The following is a 24,454-nucleotide window of genomic DNA, read 5'->3' on the forward strand; positions in this document are numbered from 1 at the left end:
GCGATTCGCGTAGAAAACCAATGGCTCTGCGGTCAAAAAATTGCATCAGAATGTTGGCCGATTGCCAAAAAATGTATTGTTCCCATATCATTGGTTGTCATTGACACACCTCCGTTGCTCTGATCCTAATTTTAGAACTTACATTGACGTCACGCGATGAGTAAGTTAAGTTTACTTCCGCGAGGACTGATTACACGAGGGGTTGTTGACATTTACACCATATGATCAATTTAATCACCACAATGGACATCATCTGGATAACAAAAGCAAAACAGTGTCATCAAGAACTCGTAATTTATTTAATGATTTTAGTCGTTTTAGCATGTCGTTTTATTCATTTGGTCTCTTACTACATTAAATTACTTATAAGATGCTGTTTAGTGGAGTTGGCACATTATTCGTATGGGATCAATCCGGATACAAATGCACAGTCGTTCTCTTAAAACAAAAAAAGTACACTGTATTATTTTTCAAATGTATGCGACTTAGGGCCACCAAAATGCATGTTAGTAATGTGGTATTCTGTTCTTTAAAGTGGAACATTTATAAAAGAAGGAAATTATTTTAAGTTATTTCGATTAAAAGACTATGGCTTTTCAAATAAATTGAAGATTATTGAAATGCTCTTATTCTTAAAGTATGACATTCATTATGAATGATTAAAACATTTCTTGAGTCAAATATGTTAATTGACTAGAAAAATGTATGGCAGTGCTAGAAATAACTCTTAGTATCAGTACCAAAGTTCCAGTTAATTGCATTCTTGAGACTGGGTGTTGAAGCTGTTCATTTAATGGTCTGGGCTGACTTGATCATTTCTCAACTAGCCAAAGATAAAAAAAGATGCTTGTAGTCACAGAACAATGTTTAAAATGTTAATTGCAAAATCTTTGTTCACTGATACAACTATCCACAACCATAATTTGATTGTCCAGAACGGTATCAATTTATTAATAAAGTAGACAGGTCTGAACCTTAGCAATATTTTAGCTCAATTTGTAATAGTATTATGACAGATCCAGATGCCATGAGGCATGATATCTTTTCTCTGTTTGTGTGTGACATTTTTCATTCAACTTTTTCTTCAAAAGACATCTCCTGTAGTACTGGATAGACGAAACTTAATAGAAATGTTTCTTGGGCAGTCTTTCATGAAAACTCTTTTACTGGTTGAGGTATGATTTATTACCAGTACTTCATGGAGTCAACTTCAAAGTTAAAATCTTTATGCTTGTGTCAGCCCGGCTGATTTCTTGTTTCCTTTTTGTGTGTGTAAAGTTAAAACTTTAAAAGTCCTCTCCTCTCAAACAGCATGGCCCAGCAATTTAATATTTGCTATGCCAAAATGGTCGAAATAGACCCTGCTCTGGAGATAAATGGTTTCCTTTATTATTATGTATGTATTAAAAACTTAAAATGTAAATGCCTTTGCTAAGGAAACTTGATTATAAATTCTCCAAAGTTATTTATAAGTAAGTATAATACTTAGGGGAGCTGGAAGAGTATACCCTTATCAGAAAGTACATCAAATGTTATACAGTGAGCAGACACTGAAGCAAGTGGATCCACACATGCCATTTCAGCTGACTTGGATGATTCATTGATAAAAAAACAGTATCAGATTGATGCAGACCAAAATGGTCTCAGCTGACTTAAATTACTCAACTAGCCAAAGATAAAATTGTTTGTACTGGTAGTCACAGAATGTTAAAATTATGCCTCTGGGCTTAAATTTGGCCACACCATTGTGATGAATTTTTTAAATAGATCTTCATAGCAAGGTATGTTCCAATTATGCCTCTGTTATCAAAAGTAGCTCCAAACCAGTGGGCTTGATAATTATACCACTAAGCTACAAGTTCTAGGGTTAATTTTCAAGTACCCTCAGAGTCCTCTTTTTTTAAAAGGTCTTAGTTGTTAGTTCCCTACCGGTTTCACGGGAGGGGACTTATGGTATTTGCTCCGTCTGTCAGTCAGTCAGTCAGTCAGTCTTTCACACTTTTCTGGATCCTGCGATAACTTTTATAAAGTTCTTAATATTTTTTTCATGAAACATGGATAGATGGCAATATGGACATTATGCACGTCATTTCATTTCGTTCCTACGTCAAAAATTCTGGTTGCTATGGCAACAGATAGACTAGAAATACTGCTGAAAATGGTGGTTTTCTGGATCCTGCGATAACTTTTAAAGTTCTTATTATTTTTTCATGACACTTGAAACATGGATAGATGACAATATGGACATTATGCACGTCATTTCATTTTGTTCCTACATCAAAAATTCTGGTTGATATGGCAACAAATATATATAAAAAAATCTGAAAATTTCTGACAATGGTGGAGCCGGTAGGGGACTTATATTGCTTGGCAATAGTCTTGTTATTATCTGTTATGCCCTAAATACATCATATACACTGCATTGTAGGGTTTCAATGAAGCAGATGAAGTAAGGTGTGAAGAAATAGGTGATGGCAACCTAAATGATGTAGCTCAACTATACACGCATGACGATGAAGGAAATCTTGTCAGAAGTGTTATTGTTAAACATTCTCTTCCATATATCAAGGTGATAATTTCATTCTTTCATTCTTTTAAAGTATTAATATATCCCACCGATTAAGCAGTGTTAAATATGTTAAGCTTTTCAGAATGTTGATAGGTTGTAATCATGATAATGAAAAAAACAACAAAATAGTGTGTGGTCCATAAATTATAAAATAATATTATTAATGTTTTAAACTTGTTTGCATAAATTTTTAGCTTTTTATGGTAAGGTAGATATTTTGGCATAGCATTTTGTGTGTCATGTGTTGTTTGTAAACTTTTCATTCAATCAAAATCTCTTAAACCGCTGGTCAGATTTTAATGAAACCATCTTTCAAAACTGTTCACATTGTTCCAGTCTGCAGCATATGTAGATCACATGAATATTGTTTTCAATTAAAACTCTATCTTTATTTCTGAAACTGCATGGGTCTAGTTTTACTATGTTGTGTTTTTAGCTCACCTGAGCACAACGTGCTCATGGTGAGCTTTTGTGATCGCTTTTTGTCCGTCGTCCGTTGTGTGTTGTTCGACGTCAACATTTGCCTTGTTAACTCTCTAGAGCCCACATTAATTGTCCAATCTTCATGAAATTTGGTCAGAAGATTGGTTTTAATGATATCTTGGATGAGTTCGAAAATGGTTACGTTTACTTGAAAAACATGTCTGCCAAGGGGCGGGGCATTTTTCCTTAAATAGCTATATATGGCTATAGTAAAATCTTGTTAACACTCTAGAGGCCACATTTATTGTCTGATCTTTATAAAACTTGGTCAGAAGATTCATCCCAATAATATCTTGGATGAGTTCGAAAATAATGCCTGTTGGTTGAAAAACATGGCCGCCAGGGGGCGGGGCTATTTTTCCTTATATGGCTATAGTAAAACCTTGTTAACACTCTAGAGGCCACATTTATTTTCCGATCTTCATGAAACTTGCTCAGAAGATTTGTCCCACTGATATCTTGGATGAGTTCAAAATGGTAACCTTTGCTTGAAAAACATGGCTGCCAAGGGGCGGGGCATTTTTCCTTATATGGCTATATATGGCTATAGTAAAATCTTGTTAACACTCTAGAGGCCACATTTATTGTCCAATCTTAATGAAACTTGGTCAGAAGATTCATCCCAATAATATCTTGGATGAGTTCAAAAATGATGCCAGTTGGTTGAAAAACATGGCAGCCAGGTGGCAGGGCATTTTTCCTTATATGGCTATAGTAAAACCTTGTTAACAATCTAGAGGCCACATTTTTTGTCCAATCTTGATGAAATATGGTCAGAAGATTTGTCTTAATGATATCTTGAATGAGTTCGAAGATGGTAACGTTTGCATGAAAAACATGGCCGCCAAGGGGCGGGGCATTTTTCCTTAAATGGCTTTATAAGGCTGTAGTAAAATCTTGTTAACACTCTAGAGGCCACATTTATAGTCCGATCTTCATGAAACTTGGTCAGAATATTGATCCTAATAATATCTTGGACGAGTTCAAAAATAATGCCGGTTGGTTTAAAAACATGGCCACCACGGGGGCAGGGCTATTTTCCTTATATGGCTATAGTAAAAGATGTTAATACTCTAGAGGTCACATTTATTTTCCAATCATCATGAAACTTGGTCAGAAGATTTTCTTAATGATATCTTGGATGAGTTCGAAAATGGTTTTGGTTGCTTTAAAAGCATGGCCTCAAGGGGCGGGGCTTTTTTCCTTATATGGCTATAGTAAAACCTTGTTAACAAGATTCATCCCGATAATATCTTAGACGAGTTCAAAAATGATGCCGGTTGGATGAAAAACATGGCTGCCAGGGGGCGGGGCATTTTTCCTTATATGGCTATAGTAAAACTTTGTTAACACTCTAGAGGCCACATTTATTTTCCGATCTTCGTGAAACTTGGTCAGAAGATTTGTCCCAATAATATCTTGTTATCTCAGGTGAGCGACTTTGGGCCTTTTAGGCCCTCTTGTACATCTTATAGTGTTCCTCATCTAATTTACATAAAATCATGCATCAAAACTGGCCTCACATAGGGTTACATGACGAACATATTCTCATATAGTAAATAAAAAAATCAATTGGGTCAAGGGTGTTATATTTGGACAGTTACATTTTCTACCATGGTGATTTTGTAAAATGTTTGTTTAATCATGCCTTGGGGTCAAAATTGGTTACACCATTGGGATTACATGAGGTGTAAAGATTTATATAGCAAAGTGACTTTATCTCAGAAATAACAAGGCCCACAGTTTCGATATTTGATGTGTGATATCAGATAGTGGTACTTTAACAAAGATTGCCCATGGGGTCAAGATTAGCCACACACTTGTGATTACATTATTCATACAGAATTTTAATAGAAAGTTACAGAAAAAATCTCTGAAACTGCAAGTCAGGTCTTTTATATTTGATGTGTAACATTGTTAAGGGGTTGTTTAACTCATACTCTTTGGATCCAAAATGGCCAGGCTGACTGTAGGCATTTAATATTTGGTGTGTAACATTAAAGAGTGGTTTTCTACTAAGTTTGATCAAATGTTGCCCCTGGAGTTGCCACATCCAAGGGGTCACATGTTTAGCATAACAGCTTTGAAAAAAAATATCCATGAAACCACTTGATGCACAGTTTTGAAATTTGGTATGTGACATCAGTTTTGGTCCATTTCAGAGATTGTACAATTCATGCCCCGGGGGTAAGGAACAGGTCACCCCATTAGGCAGATAACCAATTTTCGCCCTCTTGTTATGCCTTGACATATATTTTTAGAATCTTTCTGCTGCAGCAATTCTTTAATTCCAGGGTTTCATTTATACTCGGGTGGCAGGTAAACAGCACTGCTGTTTTGTACAATTATTTGAACAAAACTTGGCTTAGTAGTACATTTTGAAATTCTAGTATAAAACGCTTTAAATCTCCCTCCTTCAACTTTCTTTTTTCCCCTGACAGTGTCTGGGTCCTGGGTTTCCTTGTTCTGAAGCCAGGACTGCAGTGGAGTATCAGGCACTGGTAAAGTTCCACACTTTGTCCCCTGGCAGTGTTCCTACTCCATATCTGTACGACCAAGGCATTCATTCAAGTGAGGATACTTACATACTGTTTAGTTGTTAGCTTTATTAAGGTTATGTTTTAAAGGTTTTGTAGAGTAAGTTGAATCTTTACAGTCCTGATGTATTTATAGAATATAATTGCAATATTCTTTAACATAAGTGGTTAAATCGTCTGGAATTAAACCATTCAATGCAGCCATAATTGTTACATAATGCTCAATACTTTTTTAAATTACAATTAAATTAATATTTGACTGAAGAAATAATTGAAAATAGCTAAAAATTCTGATCTTCTGGATCATTTCATTCTTGTACTGACAACTTTCAAATGATTACCTGACAATGCATAGAAGTATGTGTAAAAATGAGATTCTCTGTAGGATCCGTTTTGTTTTCAGTGTTCATGGAGGATCTCCGTGGTTACAAAGTGATGCGAACAGAACTGATGGAAGGTGCTGTCAAGATGCCATGGATGAGCAATGTGGCCATACATCTTGCAGACATTCATAAACAAACCCATCTGGCTGTCATAGGACAAGAGGCACTGACTACATTAGCTAAACAATTTGAGTAAGAGACCATTCCAATACTAGTATATAACATAAATTGTTATATGCATTTTGACTTCCTATTGTTTCAAAATCTTGTGTGTTCACAGCTTTAAATATTTATGTGCACAACAAAATTAGATTTTTACTTAACTTGTCAATGATTTGTTTTTAAGACAACATTTGTTTTTAAGAAAACAAAGTTATTTTCATTCTTTCAATTTACAAGGTTGGTTTGTAAGACCCTGATTAAAGCATAAGGGCATATAGTGGACCCCTGCCTGTGTGTGTGTGTGTGTATGTTTGATTGTGTATTTGGGTGGGACATTTCATATACTGCTTATAACTTTGGTGTACATGGTTGGGATTTCAAAATAGATTGGCAGAAATAGTTTTTCCTTCTTTATCAAGAGCCTTATATATGCCCATTCCCCCAAGAGAAAGGCTCCTTCCCCTAAAAGAATTTCATATAATATGATTTTCCCCAAATGTCATGCCCACTATGGGAAATGTCTTCCCCTTTTTCAGTTTTGTCAATATTTTCCCCCCAAAATGAAAGGCAAGGCCCTTTTCCAAAATCAAGACAAAAACCTTGGCAGAAATGATACATCATATTAAGTTGCATGCAACAACCATGTTGCTTGCTTCAAGGTAAAGGACACAGCAGACACTTGGAGTCGTTTACTTATTCCTTATATTTTTATATAGTGAAGAAACTGTATATACATTTCTAACTAATGGGAAATGTCTTCCCCTTTTTCAGTTTTGTCAATATTTTTCCCCCCAAAATGAAAGGCAAGGCCCTTTTCCAAAATCAAGACAAAAACCTTGGCAGAAATGATCCATCATATTAAGTTGCATGCAACAACCATGTTGCTTGCTTCAAGGTCAAGGACACAGCAGACACTTGGAGTCTTTTACTTATTCCTTATATTTTTATATAGTGAAGGAACTGTATATACATTTCTAACTAATAGTTAAATATATTTTATAGATGGACAATATATCTTCTAAATTTAAGGCCCTATAAAGGTGACAAATCCAATTATTATGCATATAAACTGGTCTAATTTTTACCGGACTTCAGTTACTATTGCTTAAAAAATGCTAATAACACAGCTTAGGTGCAACGTTGTCAAGAATTATTGAAGATATACCCGTTTCATAATTGGAAGAAATGTTAAAATGCCTTAAAGCGGTGACGTATGCTAAAAATAGCAGAAAGAAAATTCAATTTTAATTCTATTTTAAACAACTTTTTACCAGCAGAAAGTAACCTATTAGATCACTACAAACGTTTTAACCATTTAGAAGAAACCTACTTTGTGAGTGATACTGGAAAACGTTGAAAATTAACCATATATTTTTGCTGACCGGAGTCACTTTCACTTTCCCGAGTAAACAGCGATGTAAATAAACTGATTGTTTGTAAACACAATTGACTTGGAGGACACTGTATTTTGAGCTCAAAATAAGTTGTATTGCTGATATTTTTATGATAATGTCCAATAGCATATATATATTGTTTTTTGATAACCTTTATAAATAAAATATGGAAAAATTATTTAAAAATCGGTAAATAATTACAGATCGTCACCTTTATATGGCCTTTAATAAATGAATAAAAAAATAATAATAAAATAGTGGCAAACAAAACTTGTTTCTTTGTCCAGTGAAATATAGAGGGGGAGTCTTTGTCCTTCTTACACATTTCTAGTCTCAAATTCTTTATGAATTATTTAGTTGACATTCCAAGTACACATTGATAAAATAATAGTGTAAACAACAGCAGGTAACTATATCATTTATTTTAGTCCAGTTCGGTGGTGCCCTTTTAAAAGGACATTGAATTTTTAAATAATTTCCCATTATTTGTATTGACTTGAAATTCAGAACTTTTCATCAGGCAAACCTATTGCATTATCAACTGACTAGAGAACAATCAAATAGAAGCTGGTAAAGCATCCATCATCTGTTGGCAAGGCTGTTGTTTACATTGTTTACAAGAGCAAGCGTTGTTGTCATAGTTGTTTTTTTAACTTTTAAATGTCTGCTATTAATGTGTTTTTATGCCCCACCCCTTTTAATCCGGGGGGGGGGGGGGGGGGGGGGAAGGGGGGGGGATATTGTTTTCAGCCTGTGTTTCCCACCCAAAACTTTAACCTTGGTTAAAGTTTTGCAATAACTTTTGCATTATTGAAGATAGCAACTTGATGTTTGGCATGCATGTGTATCTCATGGAGCTGCACATTTTGAGTGGTGAAAGGTCATGGTCGCCCTTCAAGGTCAAAGGTCAAATATATGGCTTCAAAGCGGCGCAATAGAGGTTGTTGTGATTCTGACAAACACATCTCTTATTAAACTTGACTTTAATATATATTATTTGATATAATATAGAACCATATATCACTTTTTTGTTGGATATTGGTATAATGGGGACTTAATGACAGATACTGGTATTTTGAAATAATTTCATTGCAATTAATGTAATTATTGCAAAAGCTACAATATTTTGATTAATTTTCAATTAAACATTTTCAGAAAAAAAATGAAATAATTGTTTGCTTTCTTCAGGATTTGAACCTTGGTTCTTATTAAATGCTAGCACTCACCCTTAAGGCTTTACAGGCAAATAATCAATCTTTAGGCTAAAATGCTAACACTTAGCCTTTAGACTAACATGCTAACACTTAACATTCAGGCAAACATGCTTACACAAAACATTCAGGCTTTTCATGCTAACGTGCAATCTTCAGGCTTTACAGGCTAACACAAAACATTCAGGCTTTACATGCTCACACTAAACCTTCAGACTAACATGATAACACTCAACCTTCAGGCTTTACACTTTACATGGTAATACTCAACCTTCAGGCTTTACATGCTAACACTAAACCTTCAGGCTTTACATGCTAACATTTAACCTTCAGACTAACATGCTAACACTCAATCTTCAGGCTGTACATGCGAAAACTAAATCTTCAGACTATCATGCTAACATTTAACCTTCAGACTAACATGCTAACACTCATCATTCAGGCTAACATGCTTACATTTAACCTTCAGACTAACATGCTAACACTAAACCTTGAGACTAACATGCTAATATTTAACCTTCTTGCTTTACATTGTAACACTAAAATAATGGCTTTACATGCTCACTTTTAACCTTCAGGCTTTACATGCTAACGTTAAACCTTCAGACTAACATGCTAACACTTAATCTTCAGGCTTTACATTGTAGCACTAAACCTACAGGCTTTACATGCTAACACTTAACCTTCAGGCTTTACATGCTAACACTAATCTTCAGTCTAACATGCTTACACTCAACATTCAGAATTTACATGCTAACACTTAACCTAAAGGCTTTACATGCTAACACTTAACCTTGAGTCTTAACATGCTGACACTCAACATTCAGGCTTTGGGTGCTAACACTTAACCTTAAGGCTTTACATACTTACACTTAACATTGAGTCCTAACATGCTGACACTCAACATTTAAGCTTTACGTGCTAACACTTAACCTTTAGACTATCATGCTTACACTACACTTTCAGGCTAACATGCTAAAACTAACCCTTCAGGCTATACTTGCTAACACTTTCACATTCAGACTAATATTCAACCTTCAGGCTTACATGCTAACACTTAACCTTCAGACTTTGCATGCTACCATGTAACCTTCAGGCTAATATGCTAACATGTAACCTTCAGGCTAATATGCTCACACTTAACCTACAGGCTAACATGCTAGCACTCCACCTTGGCTTCAGGCTAACATGCTCACACTAAACCTTCAGACGAAGATTCAACCTTCAAGCTTTGCATGCTAACACCCAGCCTTCAGGCTATACATGCTAACACTAAATCATCTGGCTAACACTTTACCTTCAGACAAATATTCAACCTTCAGGCATTGCATGCTAACACTCAGTCTTCAGGCTATACATGCTAATACTAAATAATCAGGCTCAAATGCTAACATTAAACCTTCAGGCTATACATGATAACACTTTAACTTCAGACTTATATTCAACCTTCAGGCTTTATTCACATACTCTTTAATGCTGTCTAAGTATGTCACATAAAAAATTATGTCCATATTACCTTTGAAAACATTGCAGTTTTTGTCAATTTGTATGGATGATTAATCATGAACACATTTTTATTAGTACTATATTCTTAATGGCTGTTTTGTGTTTTGTTTTTATGAATATCATGTTTGATTTCTTTTTAGAATCTTTTTCAAATTTTGTCAACATTACCATTTTCCAATCTATGAACATGTTCCTTTAAATGTTTAGATCACATTGTTTTCGTTTAGCAATCTACATGTTTAAACTGGTAAACACAAAAGTTATGGTGACTCTGTTCATAAGGGCTAGTAATTGTATCACACGAATTGGGTAATTCAATCTTTGAGACTTCAAAGAATTTTAATCACATGTTCATGACAGGTTTACAAATTTATCTGTTACACTGGTTAAACAGCTTAGGTTTTTCCCTGTACACTCCACTCCCATTTCCTTTTCAACTATCTAGTATAATGAGAGGTAACTATGTATAACGTCTGATACAGTTTACAAATTGGAACACTGCTGTTATGTCCTGGTTAATGTAAGCCAACTATTTTGAAATGCTTCATTGGAAATTGGACTATTTCCAGCTAGAACATGTAAAATGAACACAATATGTCACAACTTTTGAATGGGCTGTTTTACCCCAATGTTTACTACAGTTTGGAGGTTGGCCAGGTCTTGTATTCAGATCACCTCTTGTGGTGGCAAAAGATTAAATAAAGAAGATAACTACAAGGCCACTTATATTATGAATTGTGGCAGTTTATATGCTTTATTAAGACCCTTTTTGAGAAGACATCTAATTGTGTTATGTTTTGAATTAAATGCTTTTTAACCCATTTATGCCTAGCGTCTAGAAAAAAAGGCCTTGGCAAACAGGGAAGACCCAGATGAGGCGCAGCATGATGCAGCGTCTCATCAGGGTCTGTGCTGTTTGCTTAAAGGAATTTCTGTAAGAAATATTCTTAATATAGAAATAAATATACAAGACATCCCTAATTTTGGAAATAAATTGATCCAATTTAGAAGGATGGGAGAGTCCACTAGGCATAAATGGGTTAAGTAATTTTTACCATCAGATCCAATAACAAAGCAAACAGCCAACCTGGTGTTTATTCTGAAAGCTATTGTTTGATAGCTTAAGTTACTTAAATATGAAATCTTTAAATATGAAGTAATATTATTTGTAATGTTTTGTTTGAATAATTACAAACAAGTCATTCATCAGTTCTGATTGGTACATGTAAATGGATTTCAATGCAGAACTGACTCATTTGCACAATGTAAATAATTAATAACCCAGACTGATATGATCAATATAAGTGAACTTTTGAAGTTCTTCAACAGTTTCAACAGTTTATTAGTACTCAGCACATACATATGTGAAATGAGTTTTCAAATATATAGACATAAAAAGCCCAGGCTGTTGGTCATGTCTTTGAAAAATAACAAAGGTGATTTAAAATATTTATTTATATGTTAAAATGATTTATTTTATCATCAGGTCTGAAATAATACTAGGTATGTGAATGAGTACTGAACTGATATTAAATAAACATTTTTATTGTTGGAATATATTAAATTATTTAATTTTAAACCTTAGATTTAAATGTTCGATCTTACAGAACAAAGAAGTGTTTCTGATTGCAACAAATATCACTATAAATTGTATCCTATACGCATTGGTGAAAAAGGGGATAGAGTGATCAGTTTTGAAAACAAAAACTTATTATTATGTTCGTCCTTTGTCATGTATACAATTTATTTGCATAAGGTACCTGTATAAGATATTTCTGGTTAATATACAACATTATCCTCATTTATTTCAATACTTGGCTATTTTACATGTCAGCTTGTATTATTACTTCAGCCTAATTCCAAATATTTTAGGGTGGCGTTGTGAATTGCATTTACTTAATATTAGTTCGAATCTAAATGTTGTATTTATTTAATATATCTGGTTTGAAATGAACATTCTGAAGCCTAAATAAATTATACTCGTTATCTAAAAAAGACTGATATACAAAAGTCATCCACACTAAACAAAAAATGTTGCATACAAATTAAAACTTCAAGTCAGAATTTTTTATTATACCCCCCCGGATGGAATGATCGGGGGTATATTGTTTTTGGCCTGTCTGTCTGTCATTGTATGTGTTTGTCATTGTATGTGTGTGTCTGTCCCAAAACTTTAACTTTGGTCATAAGTTTTGCAATATTGATGATAGCAACTTGATATTTGGCATGCATGTGTATCTCATGGAGCTGCATATTTTGAGTGGTGAAAGGTCAAGGTCATCTTTCATGGTCAAAGGTCAAATATATGGCTTCAAAGCGGCGCAGTAGGGGACATTGCATGTGTTTCACAAACACAGCTCTTGTTAGAATATTTGGTCCCCTTTGGAATATTGGTTCCCATCCCCAGAAAATTACAATTACAAACATAACTTTTTTTAAAGGGCACATATTGCTCTTCGTGATATTTAAGCAAAGATTTTCTTTCTTCTACTTTCAGAAAATATCATTCTAATGTTATTCAGTATAGTGCTTCACACATGATGATGCATGTAGTGGGTTGATAGTGTTCACAGTGATGGTGGAAGACTTTGGCTGTTTTAACTGGAATTTTCTTTATCAACATATGTACGAATAAGTGTTAAAAATACAAGATACAGATAGTTTTCACATTCATATCTGTAATCATGTTGGGTGGCTGACATTATGTGACAGATGATGTACCTTTTGAAACCTTTTGCTTATGCACTGGTTTACATTTCAATGCACGATTTTATTCAGGAACACGGACATGGTGACCTTAACCAAGCAGTACGTGTTTACATTCCCCTTCCTGCGTGAGGGCACCAACAACAGATGTTCCCAGGAGATTGCCGAACATCTGGACAGGATATATGCAGACGAGCAGGTGACTAGCACTGCGAACAGAATGCTGAAGTTGTTCTTGGAGAAGAAAGAATGTCTACTACATGGTGATCTTCATACTGGATCGATCATGGTCGATGCTGAACACGCTCGTATGTTTGATGTAGAGTTTGCGTTTGTGGGCCCAGCATCGTTTGACGTTGGAATGCTGCTGGCCAACATAATATTTGAGTACTATAGACACATGAGTATTGAAACCAACAATGATGAGCACCGACAGTTTGCGTATCTGATGATTGATGCGGGGAAAGAACTAGGTACGGATTCTATATGGCATTGTTATTATCCCACAAATAATTATTGATACAGTTTCATAAAAACCCTAATCTTATATTAAACTTTTTGTTTTCACTCATCAAATATTTTTTTAACACATGAGTCTATTTTACAAAACATGTCTGGAGCACAATCTTGAGGATGTCAAAAAATATATAGTTAAGTCCATTTAATAATGATACATGTAATAACTTTCATTAATAAGACCTAAAAAGGGTTTTACAAATGCAAGCTATTCTTTTTTTCATATGTGTTGCATTATAATGTTCCTGTATGTTATTATTTTTGTTACTTTGACATTTTAGCTCTATTCCCAATGAACTTTTTTTGTTTATAAAAAAAGATTCCTTTCTAGTAGAAATAGAAAGCTTCACAAAAGACAATCACAAAAGCTCACCATGAGCAGCACCTTTTGAGAAGTTTTCCTAAAATATGCAATAGAAACAAAATGAGAGTTAAGGGACACACACAGCAAGTAGCAGTTACTTTTTTAATACACTGTGTGCAGCGGACCCTCACCATTTACATATGTATCATAGACTATATGTACAATGGTCAGAACACAAATAACAGTAAACAAGGCACACTCTCGATCATTTTAAATGAATCATTTCATACTATAATTTTAATCATCAGTCTATAAAAACAAAATCATTCAAACAAAATAATGTAGATAAGTAAAAATGGAATCAGGTTGCTTCAACATTTTGGTGAAAAATATTTTAATGTTACATTTTGTTGATTGCTAAAATTATACTATCAACAGGCAGTTTTGGCCAGGGGAAATAATACACTATGTTTTCCTGGTCATAAAAATTGAGTCAGGGGAAACTTATGAAGTGAAGAAAAGTAAAATAGGACAAGTAAGAGTTGTCCTTCTTTAACATAAATACTTGTGTTGAACTAAAATTCAGTAAAAAATACTTGTATGTAGTGTTTTTTAGCTCGGCTGTTTTCAGATAAAATCCGAGGTATTGTCATAGAGAGCTCGTTGTGTCGTCCGCCGGCGTCGTGCTAAAACCTTCACATTTTGCTCTAAAATCAAAGTGCTTCCACCTACAACTTTGAAACTTAATATGTAGATGCACCTTGACGAGTTCTACATGCCACACCCATTTTTGGGTCACTAGGTCAAAGGTCAAAGTCACTGTGACCTCTAAAAAAAATCAAAAAAATCTGACAAGCTTTCATTTATTCAAAACTGCACCAGCAGCCGAGTGTTGGCACCAGTTATGCGGTGCTCTTGTTCCACTTTCTTATGATAATCTATGCGCAAGTATCAAGGAATGCCACTTAAATTGAGAAATTATCTCAATTTAAGGAGAATATTGCAATCGTTTAAGCACTGTTCTTATTTCCCAAACTTGTACTCCAGCCATGGGACTTTTCCTAGAAAAATGTGGAGTCACGAACTGATAGGACAAAGTTCCAATAATTGTAGCCAGTTATAGATATCTATTAATTTCTTTAAAAACATTCTTACTCAATAAAATACTTCCCGTCATCAAATAAAGGCTTTTCAATAACATCATTACAATTTAGTTTTGCAATAATTAACCATTTAAGTTGCAACATTATTTTACAGTTTCAATAAAAAAAAAAAAAACTTACAAAAGTTTCTAAGCCATTAACCTCAAAGAACAAAACTCTCCTGACTCTCAAGGTTGCACTGACATAAGAACATTTTCAATGTTCTCAGCAAAGTTTTATGAAGAGTGGGTGAAATGTGAATTGCAGAAAGTTTAAATGATTTAACAATAGCCAAATATGGAAAACTGCCTTGCTCCATTGTTTTTCTACTGGACCAGACACATTTCCAAAGGCAGTGAAGATATAATATAAACAAGCAAATTCGTTGAATTGATATCCCCCACCAAATAAATTTTGTTTATGGATGGGTGAAGAACTAAAAGAAAAGGTATAAGTGAAGGGTTGTGCCTTTTGTCAATTTTTTTAACTCAAACACATAGTCTTGCACTGCCTAATAATTGAGAACAATTAAATCAGGACATTTTGAGAATCCATTTTAGTATCGAAGAATCCTTACCAAATAAGGCATATTTAATCAAAATGTGTGATTTTGACCTTTGTGTGTGACTTTGACCATGACCCTAGCAACCTGGATCTTATATTTGACACTCAGCTAGATAATGGAGAACAATTGTGGACAGTTACTACAGAATCCCTTGATGCATAATAAAGGAATTACTAAATAATGAATAATTCATCTAATTTGTGACCTTTGACCTCAATGTGACCTAGACCTTAGCCCCTATGGGTGTTGAATGTGAAGCACCCCCAGATGATTGAGAACAACTATGGCAAGTTTCATGGCTCTGGCTCATGTGTTAATGGAGATAAAGCTCTAAGCTTATATTAAAAAGCATTTTTCGGAGCAAACCCGAGGTATTGTCATAGCCAGCTCGTCGTCCGCTGTCTGACGTCCGCGTCCTGCTAAAACCTTAACATTGGCTCTAAAATCAAAGTGCTTCCATCTACAACTTTGAAACTTCATATGTAGATGCACCTTGATGAGTTCTACACGCAACACCCATTTTGGGGTCACTAGGTCAAAGGTCAAGGTCACTGTGACCTCTAAAAAAAAATACAAAATCTGACAAGCTTTCATTTATTATGCTCCCCCCCAAAAAATTTGGGGGAGCATATAGTCGCCGCTTCGTCTGTCCGTTTGTCCTTCCATGTGTCCGTCCGTGCACAATTTTTGTCTGGGCTATTTCTCAGCAACTAATGACCGGAATTCAATGAAACTTTATGGGAAGCTTCACTACCAAGAGGAGATGTGCATATTATCAGCGGGTTCTGGTCTGATGATTTTTCACAGAGTTATGGCCCTTTTAAATTTTATATAAAAATATTCTTGTCCCCCCAACTACTGTGCCCTTAAGACGTCTCCTTTTATCTTAATACACTGTAACTCCAATATTGTGCGGTCCGTTATAACGCTGTGTCCAATATAACGCGGGGGGGGGGGGGGGGTCCTTGGATCCCGTTTTTTCTCCAACCTTCCATTTCTGATTCAAATCAATGTTATGCATCTATATGTATATAGTGCAATATTGTGACAAAAAAAGCCTTTGGGGAGCATCACCCGTCTCCGACGGTTTCTTGTTCAAAACTGCACCCATAGCCAAGTGTGGCAACCATATGCGGTGCTCTTGTTATGTCCTCCACCACTATAGTGGGGAACATATTGCAGGCTGTCAAGCGGTCATACTTTTTCCTACTATTACCTACTTTTTCATCAGGATCCTACTTTTTCCTATTTTTTTACCAAATCTTCCTACTATTCCTACTTTTTCATTTTTAATGGAGATTTTTTTTTTTTAAAGAGTTTATTTAGTAAACTTGCAGGATGAATGAATCTATGGCATGACTGTATCCCTGTTAATGTGCATTCATCTAGATGAGACCTGACAACCCATGCTGACTGTCTGCTAGCACCTCTTCAGGAGCATAAATATTTATTTCTTATGTAACTTTTAAAATTATTGACAAGTTTTTTTTTGAAGTAACAATAGTGCTTTGTTTACTTCCTTAGCATTTGTACACTGCAGACTTCACTACCTTACACAGTTCCCAGTGATGCAAGAGCTGAGGGAACCCATTGTTTATTCCAGTTTTATTTTGTTTCCATTGACAACAATTTGACCAAACCTTATGCATGTTTACATGATATTGCTGTTTGGAATGTAGAGATATAGAGATACATGTATTGTATGAGTGGTTATGTAATATGGAATTTATTACACAAGTTATTGGAAAAAAGATAAAACTGATGCTTTGCCGAGTTTTCATCATTTACAAATATAATGTAATAAATTCTGTATTACATGACAACGGATATGGTGTTCTATTGATATCATAGGTACATCATGTTTAGTAATTAAAGATAAATGCACAGAGCCTAAATGCCCTGATACATTTTTATGCTCCCGGTAGGGTGGCATATTGCAGTTGTACTGTCAGTCCGTTTGTCTGTCTCTCTGTGTGTGTGTGTCCGTCCGAAAACTTTAATATGGGCCATAACTTTTGCAATATTGAAGATAGCAACTTGATATTTGGTATGCATGTGTATCTCATGAAGCTGCACATTTTGAGTGGTGAAAGGTGAAGGTCATCCTTCAAGGTCAAAGTTAAAAAATACAATCCAAGGGAAGTAATAAGCTTTAAAAGGGAGATAATTTCTAAACCTGCCAAATGATATATTGAAATTTTATTTCAAAGCTGCGCAATAGTGGGCATTGTGTTTCGGACAAACACAATTCTTGTCTAATGATGCCATAGCTAGTGAGGTAACTTCAAGGTGTTAAAGCGAAGTATTAAAATTATTAAACGGCATTATTACACTCCCGCAAAGTCATCAATAATGTAAAAGCCATTATTTGAAACTGGAATAAACAATGTAGTGCAACTGTTTCATTGCCCAATCAATGCTGTCATAAAAGATGTCAGGTGATAAGGTCCTATCTCCAGTTGCATAATCTGCTCTGCAATGAACAGTCATTTTGAATGTAACTTAAGTCATTATAACTGCACCCTATTGTCAATTTAAAGGTTTCACAATGTAGCTGTAGCAGAGCATTTACACTGCTTTATATACTAGTATTAATCTTGTACAACAAGTTGGTGTATCACTAAATAAATTTGGTCTTCTGCTTAAGGATATAACATGCACAATATAATTACCATTTTTATATCGATACACAGAAGACCTCTAACCACTTATTTGATGATACACCAAAATGAACAGCATCTAATTACATGTATACTTCTTTATCAGGGTAGCTTTGCTTGAAACTTAATTATCATAGATACACTATAAGTGCTAAAATTCCTAGTGGGAAAACAAAGTTTAACCCTTCATGGATGGAGAAGTTGGACAACAGTGGAAAAACACTGGGATCATGGTGCAAGAGAGATACCGGCAATGAGTTTGCAAGATATTGTACTGTCTGAATGAAGTCCATCTTGTAGTAATTCTGGTGCTAATCAACTTATAAGTCATGCAGATGGATAAAAACACAAGGAAAACATGAAATACATGCATGATAATTCACAAAAGTGTTTGTTTGGAAGTGCCCAAAAGCCAAGCAGCTCTCAGGGTTGTGGGGATAAATCTATCTGTATGCAAGTACATCCATCACACAAGGAACAGGTACAAAAGGCTGAAATCTTCTGGGCCCTTAAGGTAGCTTCAAGTGGGTATCCACACAGAACATGTGATGGCACTCCTGCTCTGTTTCAAGCTATGTTTCCTGGACCTGTGTCTAAAAAATAAGTATTATGTATTCCTACTTTTGAGGGAAAAGTTCCTACTTTTTCCTACTTTTTTCCTACTTTTCTTGCAAAAGTAGTTCCTATTTTTTCCTACTTTTTGAAAAAAGGTCACTTGACAGCCTGATATTGCTTTTGCCCCATCTGTTGGTTTGTTGCTTTGTTTGTTTGCACAAACTTTAACATTTACCATAACTTTTGCAATATTGAAGATAGCAACTTCATATGTGGCATGCATGTGTATCTCATGGAGCTGCACATTTTTAGTGGTGAAAGGTCAAGGCCATCCTTCAAGGTCAAAGGTCAAATATATGGGTCAAAATCGCTCATTTAATGTACACTTTTGCAATATTAAAGATAGCAACATAGTGTTTCACAAACACATCTTGTTTCAAGATACAAAGGGCCATAACTCCGTTATTAACAGATGGTGTACAATGCTATTTGGCATGCATCATCCTCTTATCCATATATATACTCATACCAAATCAATGAAATCCGCCAAAGCACTTCCAAGATATGGCTCCGGACACAAAAGTGCTGGACAGACGGACAACACCAAAACAAAATATCCCTACACCTATGGCAGGGAATAAAAAGGAAGATAACTGTTATTTTGAGATATTCAGTACATCATGAACTTGCTCCCTTGTAAGTCAATAAATGTCCACAGTACTATTATGCTTTCTGTTTTTCCAGTGTCGGTGTATCTTGAGCACATGACAGCCTTCACTGGACTAGACAGAGCTACTTACATTGAAAATCTTGTGTCAGAGGTGGCTGGCTTTGCAGGCTGTGAAATCATCAGAAGGTAATGTCAGAAACATATTAGCCCGTTGCTTGAAATGCATGTGTGTAAAGTATCAACCCAAGCTAGCCTGTGCTTACCGCAAAGGCTAATAAGGGACAACACTTTCCGCTTGTATGGAAATATTTGGTGTAAGGCAGCTAAATGACAATCTCAATCTCAAATGTCTAGGCTGAAAGTGTTATCCCAGATTGGACTGTGCACACTAATTTAAAGGTCAACTTTATAAAATTATACAAATAGTCTATTCATATGTTTGAGTACATCCTTGACATACATGCTATAGAGGTTATAATGATGGTTGTTGACTTCTGATATCATTTTATATAAAACAATTCTGATATATTGGTGATATAATAATGTTTTTTTTCCATATCTCACTACTAAGCATAATTAATAGAGGATATTTGTTCATGTCAGTGTAAGATCATTTGTTATTTCACGAGTGATCACAGAAAATGTATTTCCACGAGTGGTGCAGCGGTGAAAATAACAAAATGTTTTTTTCACTGCTGCTATTTCAATGCAGAAATGTCATATTTTATCATTAGGTATAAAGAAAACATCTTTTTAAACACATAAACAAATTTAACCACATGTTGGGAAAACTAGGTTAAGTGCATGTGCAGTCTGCACAGGCTATTCAGGGGCAATACTTTATGCTTTTAAGATGTCTTTTTATCCCCGCCAAAAAAAAATTAGGAGGGGATATAGTAATTGGTCCTGTCCGTCCGTCTGTGCGTCCGTCCGTCCGAACTTTTGTCCGGAGCATACCTCTAAAACTACTGAAGGGATTTACTTGAAACTTGAAATATAAACAGATGGCACTAGGAGAAGTGCAGTGACCAAGAACCATTACTCTATCTACCTTAGTTTTTGAATTATCTCCCCTTTTATATAATTTCAAACTAAATTTTTGTCCGGAGCATAACTCTACATCTACTGAAGGGATTTACTTGAAACTTGAAATATAAACAGATGGCAAGTAGGAGAAGTGCAGTGACTAAGAACCATAACTCTATCTATCTTAGTTTTTGAATTATCTCCCCTTTATTTAATTTCAAAGTAAATTTTTGTCTGGAGCATAACTCTAAATCTTATTAAGGGTTTTACTTGAAACTAGAAATATAAACAGATGGCAAGTATGAGAAGTGCAGTGGCTAAGAACCATAACTCTATCTACCTTAGTTTTTGAATTATCTCCCTTTATTTAATTTCATAGTAAATTTTTGTCAAGAGCATAACTCTAAATCTACTGAAGGGATTTACTTGAAACTTGAAATATAAACAGATGGCAAGTAAGAGAAGTGCAGTGACTAAGAACTATAACTCTATCAGCCTTAGTTTTTGAATTATCTCCCTTTATTTAATTTCAAAGTAAATTTTTGTCCGGAGCATAAATCTATATCTACTGAAGGGATTTGCTTGAAACTAGAAATATAAACAGATGGCAACTAGGAAAAGTGCAGTGAACATGAACCATAACTATATCGGCCGTAGTTTTTTTAATTACCTCCCTTTTGTCATTTCCATATATTTTATTCTCTACAGCATAACTCCAACACTATATAACTAGTTGATCCTTGAAATATAAACACCGGGTAGATGACACAGGTGCCATGTTTTACAAATATTATTCTACTCTCTAAAACAAAATGTTCTCATACAAGAAAACACATTTCGGCGGGGATTTGGCACTACTGTGACAAGCTCTTGTCTAAACATAAATCCAGTCTAGGCGGAAAGTGTTGTTCCTGATTGGCCTTTGCAGACTGCACAGACTAATCTGGAAGTACACTTTACGCATAAAGCCCAGTTTCTCCTAGAATGCATCTTAATAAATTCTCTGCCTGTATTACAGACTCGTGGGAGCAGCCCATGTGGCAGATCTGGAAGGCATGCCCGCCGCCCAAGTGGACTGTCTTGGAGCAGGTGTCCGTCTGTTGCAGGCTGCACACAGGATACACACTGTGGACAGGCTCCTTGTGATTGCACTAATGCTTGCCTATTAACTCTTACCACTCAGATAAGCACTTTGACATGTTTGTTGTCCTTAAGAACATCAGATTAAATGAAAGACCTGTCTTACTAGATTCAATTTATAACCCTTAGATTCTGATGAGCAGCAAACAGCATAAAACCTGAACAGACTGTGAGTAACTTGTAGACTGTTCTGGTTTTTGACTGGTTGCATAAACATATTTTCACTTTGCTTCTGAGCGGGACAGAACTTAATACTTGTGTTGTTGCTATGATGTTAGCACAAATGACTGAACGGATTATTTAAGGCATTTATTTGTTCAATGGCTTGCATAAATAATGTAAGATTAGATGATATTTCTTTATTGCCAGCATAAACATGTTTTATAAAGATTGTTGTTGCTCTGATGCAAGCATTTAAACTTGTTCTATATATACTTTTAATGCTCTTATATTAGCACAAATAATTGTACCATGGGTTGTTTTCGTTCTCATGGTTGCATAAATACTGAAGATAAAGCATTTAATTTTATGATGCTAGCACACATTTGTGGTATATAGGCTTTTATTCTATGATGCTGGCATACTTTGTGGTATATAGGCTTTTATTATATGATGCTGGCATACTTTTGTGGTCTATAGGCTTTTATTCTATGATGCTGGCATATGTTTGAGGTCTATATGCTTTTATTCTATGATGCTGGCATAAATAATTATGCTAAGGTTGTTATTTTTGTTATTATACACACTTTTACAACAAATTGTGCATTGTTAAAGAAGTTTATAAAATTTCATAATACACATAGGGTTTGATTATCATATGTCCATTTGTTTTTACATAACAGGATGCAGTTATTTTGTTAAATGTGTATAATTGTCTCATTGATTTACCTCTATTTGAAATGGAACTTTATTTATGACAATCAACATATCATGAAATCAAAAGAGCTGTGATATTGTTTTACATTAAGTATTTATTTTCACCACGTTAAATAATCATCAAAGTTGCTGAACTATTATTGCTTCTGTTTACACTTGCTCATTACATTTAATGTGTAATTGTTATCTATATCAGATTTACCAAGTATGCTCTATCCCAGGAATGTTTTGTACAGCTCTATAAAATTGTCAAGAAGATGCAATTACCTATCGTAACATACAGTGGAAAACCCATAACATGTTGTACACTGATGAACATATAGCTTACATAGAGAATTATTGCTGCTGTGGTCATAAGTCCTTGGTGTGGATAAGACTTTTAAGCTCAGTCATGGTCTACAAGAAAATATCTTTTTCTGTTCCTCAAAAGAGCAATTACCATGATTCATAGGCCAAATGTTTACACAAGACAATAAACATATATTCAATTTTTTTAACCGCCTGAAACTGAAATTAGGTGACAACCTTAAGAACCTGACAATTAGCAGTGACAACGAAAAAGCAGTGGTAAAAACCATTGAAAAAACATTCCCCACCAGCACACATATTATATTGTACACAAGGCATCTACAGCACCAGTTACTGAAAATGAAAGAAAACACTGCTCGTTATGATGTTTAGTTACGATGAAATAAGCACAGCTGATAATTCCATATGTTTTTAATCAAAGTGCAATGACTTTAAAATGAAAGGTTCACACATTTCAGCTTGATTTTCAAGGTACTTTAGAAAAAAGTTAAAGCCCCATCTGCAAGAAAAGGTCAACGAGCCAGACAAGAATGGAATGGTCAAATTTAATTGCACAAATGCTAACTGTGAGTAAATACATTATTTCCTTAAACAAAATGTCATGAAGTGGACACAAGGGTTGACAATGGTTGTCCAGCTGCTGTGTTCTTTGATCAGGGACAATTTATGGAAATTCAAACTGCTCAGAGCACTGACACTAGATGATTCATGCAAGCATTTACAGGTTACCAAGTCACACTGGATTAGTATCTCAATTGAGGAACGACTGTGCATTAGAAATTATGTCTACCGGTATACAAAGTCTCAGCCACTAGGCTGGATATCTTCTCTAATGGTCAGGCCTGTACTGTTACCCCTAGGTTGAACCGCAGAAAATACAAGTAAAACCATTAAGAATCGCCCAAAAATAGTGTGTGTGAATGTTGCTATGTTTACAGCTACTTTACAGCTGTTTGTCAATGATTGTTGTTGTTTTTTCTTTAGAGGCTTTTTTACTTATTAAACAGTTGTGTGCTATTTTACGATGTATGCAATAATATATGCTAGTCAGATTTTCATTTATATGTACCAGGTAATATTTTTATAACTTCTATAAAAATAAGAATCAATAGCTACTGCTGATATTTTAACATGATCATGATTCTTGTCACTATTTTATTCCCTTAAAATGTATTTACTTCACATGTGTATATCCAGATTTTCTTGCCATTGTATTAATGTGTGATTGTATGTTATAATTGACCCGCACTTAATGCATGTGTGTAGTGTCCCAAATGACCAGTCAACTACGGATTGCACAGGCTCATGTGGGAAAATGCAATAAGCCCAGTTTTCCCAGAGACCGCCTAAATGCATCAACTGTCAGAAATGTACTTAATTATGTACGTATGATTATTTACCACATATTTATTGAGAATATAAACTCAAGCATGTGTGTGTGCCATTTATTTCTTGTAAGTACATGTATATTTAAATCACATTGCTGTTAAGAAAATCTATCAAAATTCATAATATGCACTTACTATGCTACAGATCTGTGAATTTTCTACATCCACTCTAGCCTTTTGTGCACAGTAGTATTCATTCAAGTATTTAATATCTTGGAAGAAAACAGTTCAAACTAGACATCATCTAGATACAACTTCTGACCAAGTTTGGTGAAGATCGGATGAAAAGTACTTGAATTAGAGTGCGGACACCATGCTCAATGTTTAAAATGCACTTAAGTGACCCCCGTGA

General features: G+C 34.9%; 1 protein-coding gene across 2 annotated transcripts; it reads left to right on the forward strand.

Annotated features, from left to right (window-relative positions):
- The first annotated feature begins 135 nt into the window (after positions 1 to 135).
- Positions 136 to 24,147, forward strand: LOC127866416 (methylthioribose kinase-like). Of its 2 annotated transcripts, XM_052406921.1 has the most exons (7): positions 136 to 290; positions 2,429 to 2,569; positions 5,494 to 5,623; positions 5,993 to 6,164; positions 13,024 to 13,424; positions 19,438 to 19,549; positions 21,408 to 24,147. In XM_052406921.1, the coding sequence occupies exons 1-7, from the start codon at positions 222 to 224 to the stop codon at positions 21,556 to 21,558; spliced, it is 1,176 nt and encodes a 391-aa protein (XP_052262881.1). In that variant the 5' UTR covers positions 136 to 221; the 3' UTR covers positions 21,559 to 24,147. The 2 variants fall into 2 exon arrangements, with proteins under 2 accessions (XP_052262881.1, XP_052262882.1); XM_052406922.1 differs by lacking the exon at positions 2,429 to 2,569 and having other exon boundaries at positions 186 to 290.
- Positions 24,148 to 24,454: the final 307 nt, after the last annotated feature.

This window comes from Dreissena polymorpha, chromosome 2 (assembly GCF_020536995.1).
Source record: "Dreissena polymorpha isolate Duluth1 chromosome 2, UMN_Dpol_1.0, whole genome shotgun sequence".
NCBI classification, from domain to species: domain Eukaryota; kingdom Metazoa; phylum Mollusca; class Bivalvia; order Myida; family Dreissenidae; genus Dreissena; species Dreissena polymorpha.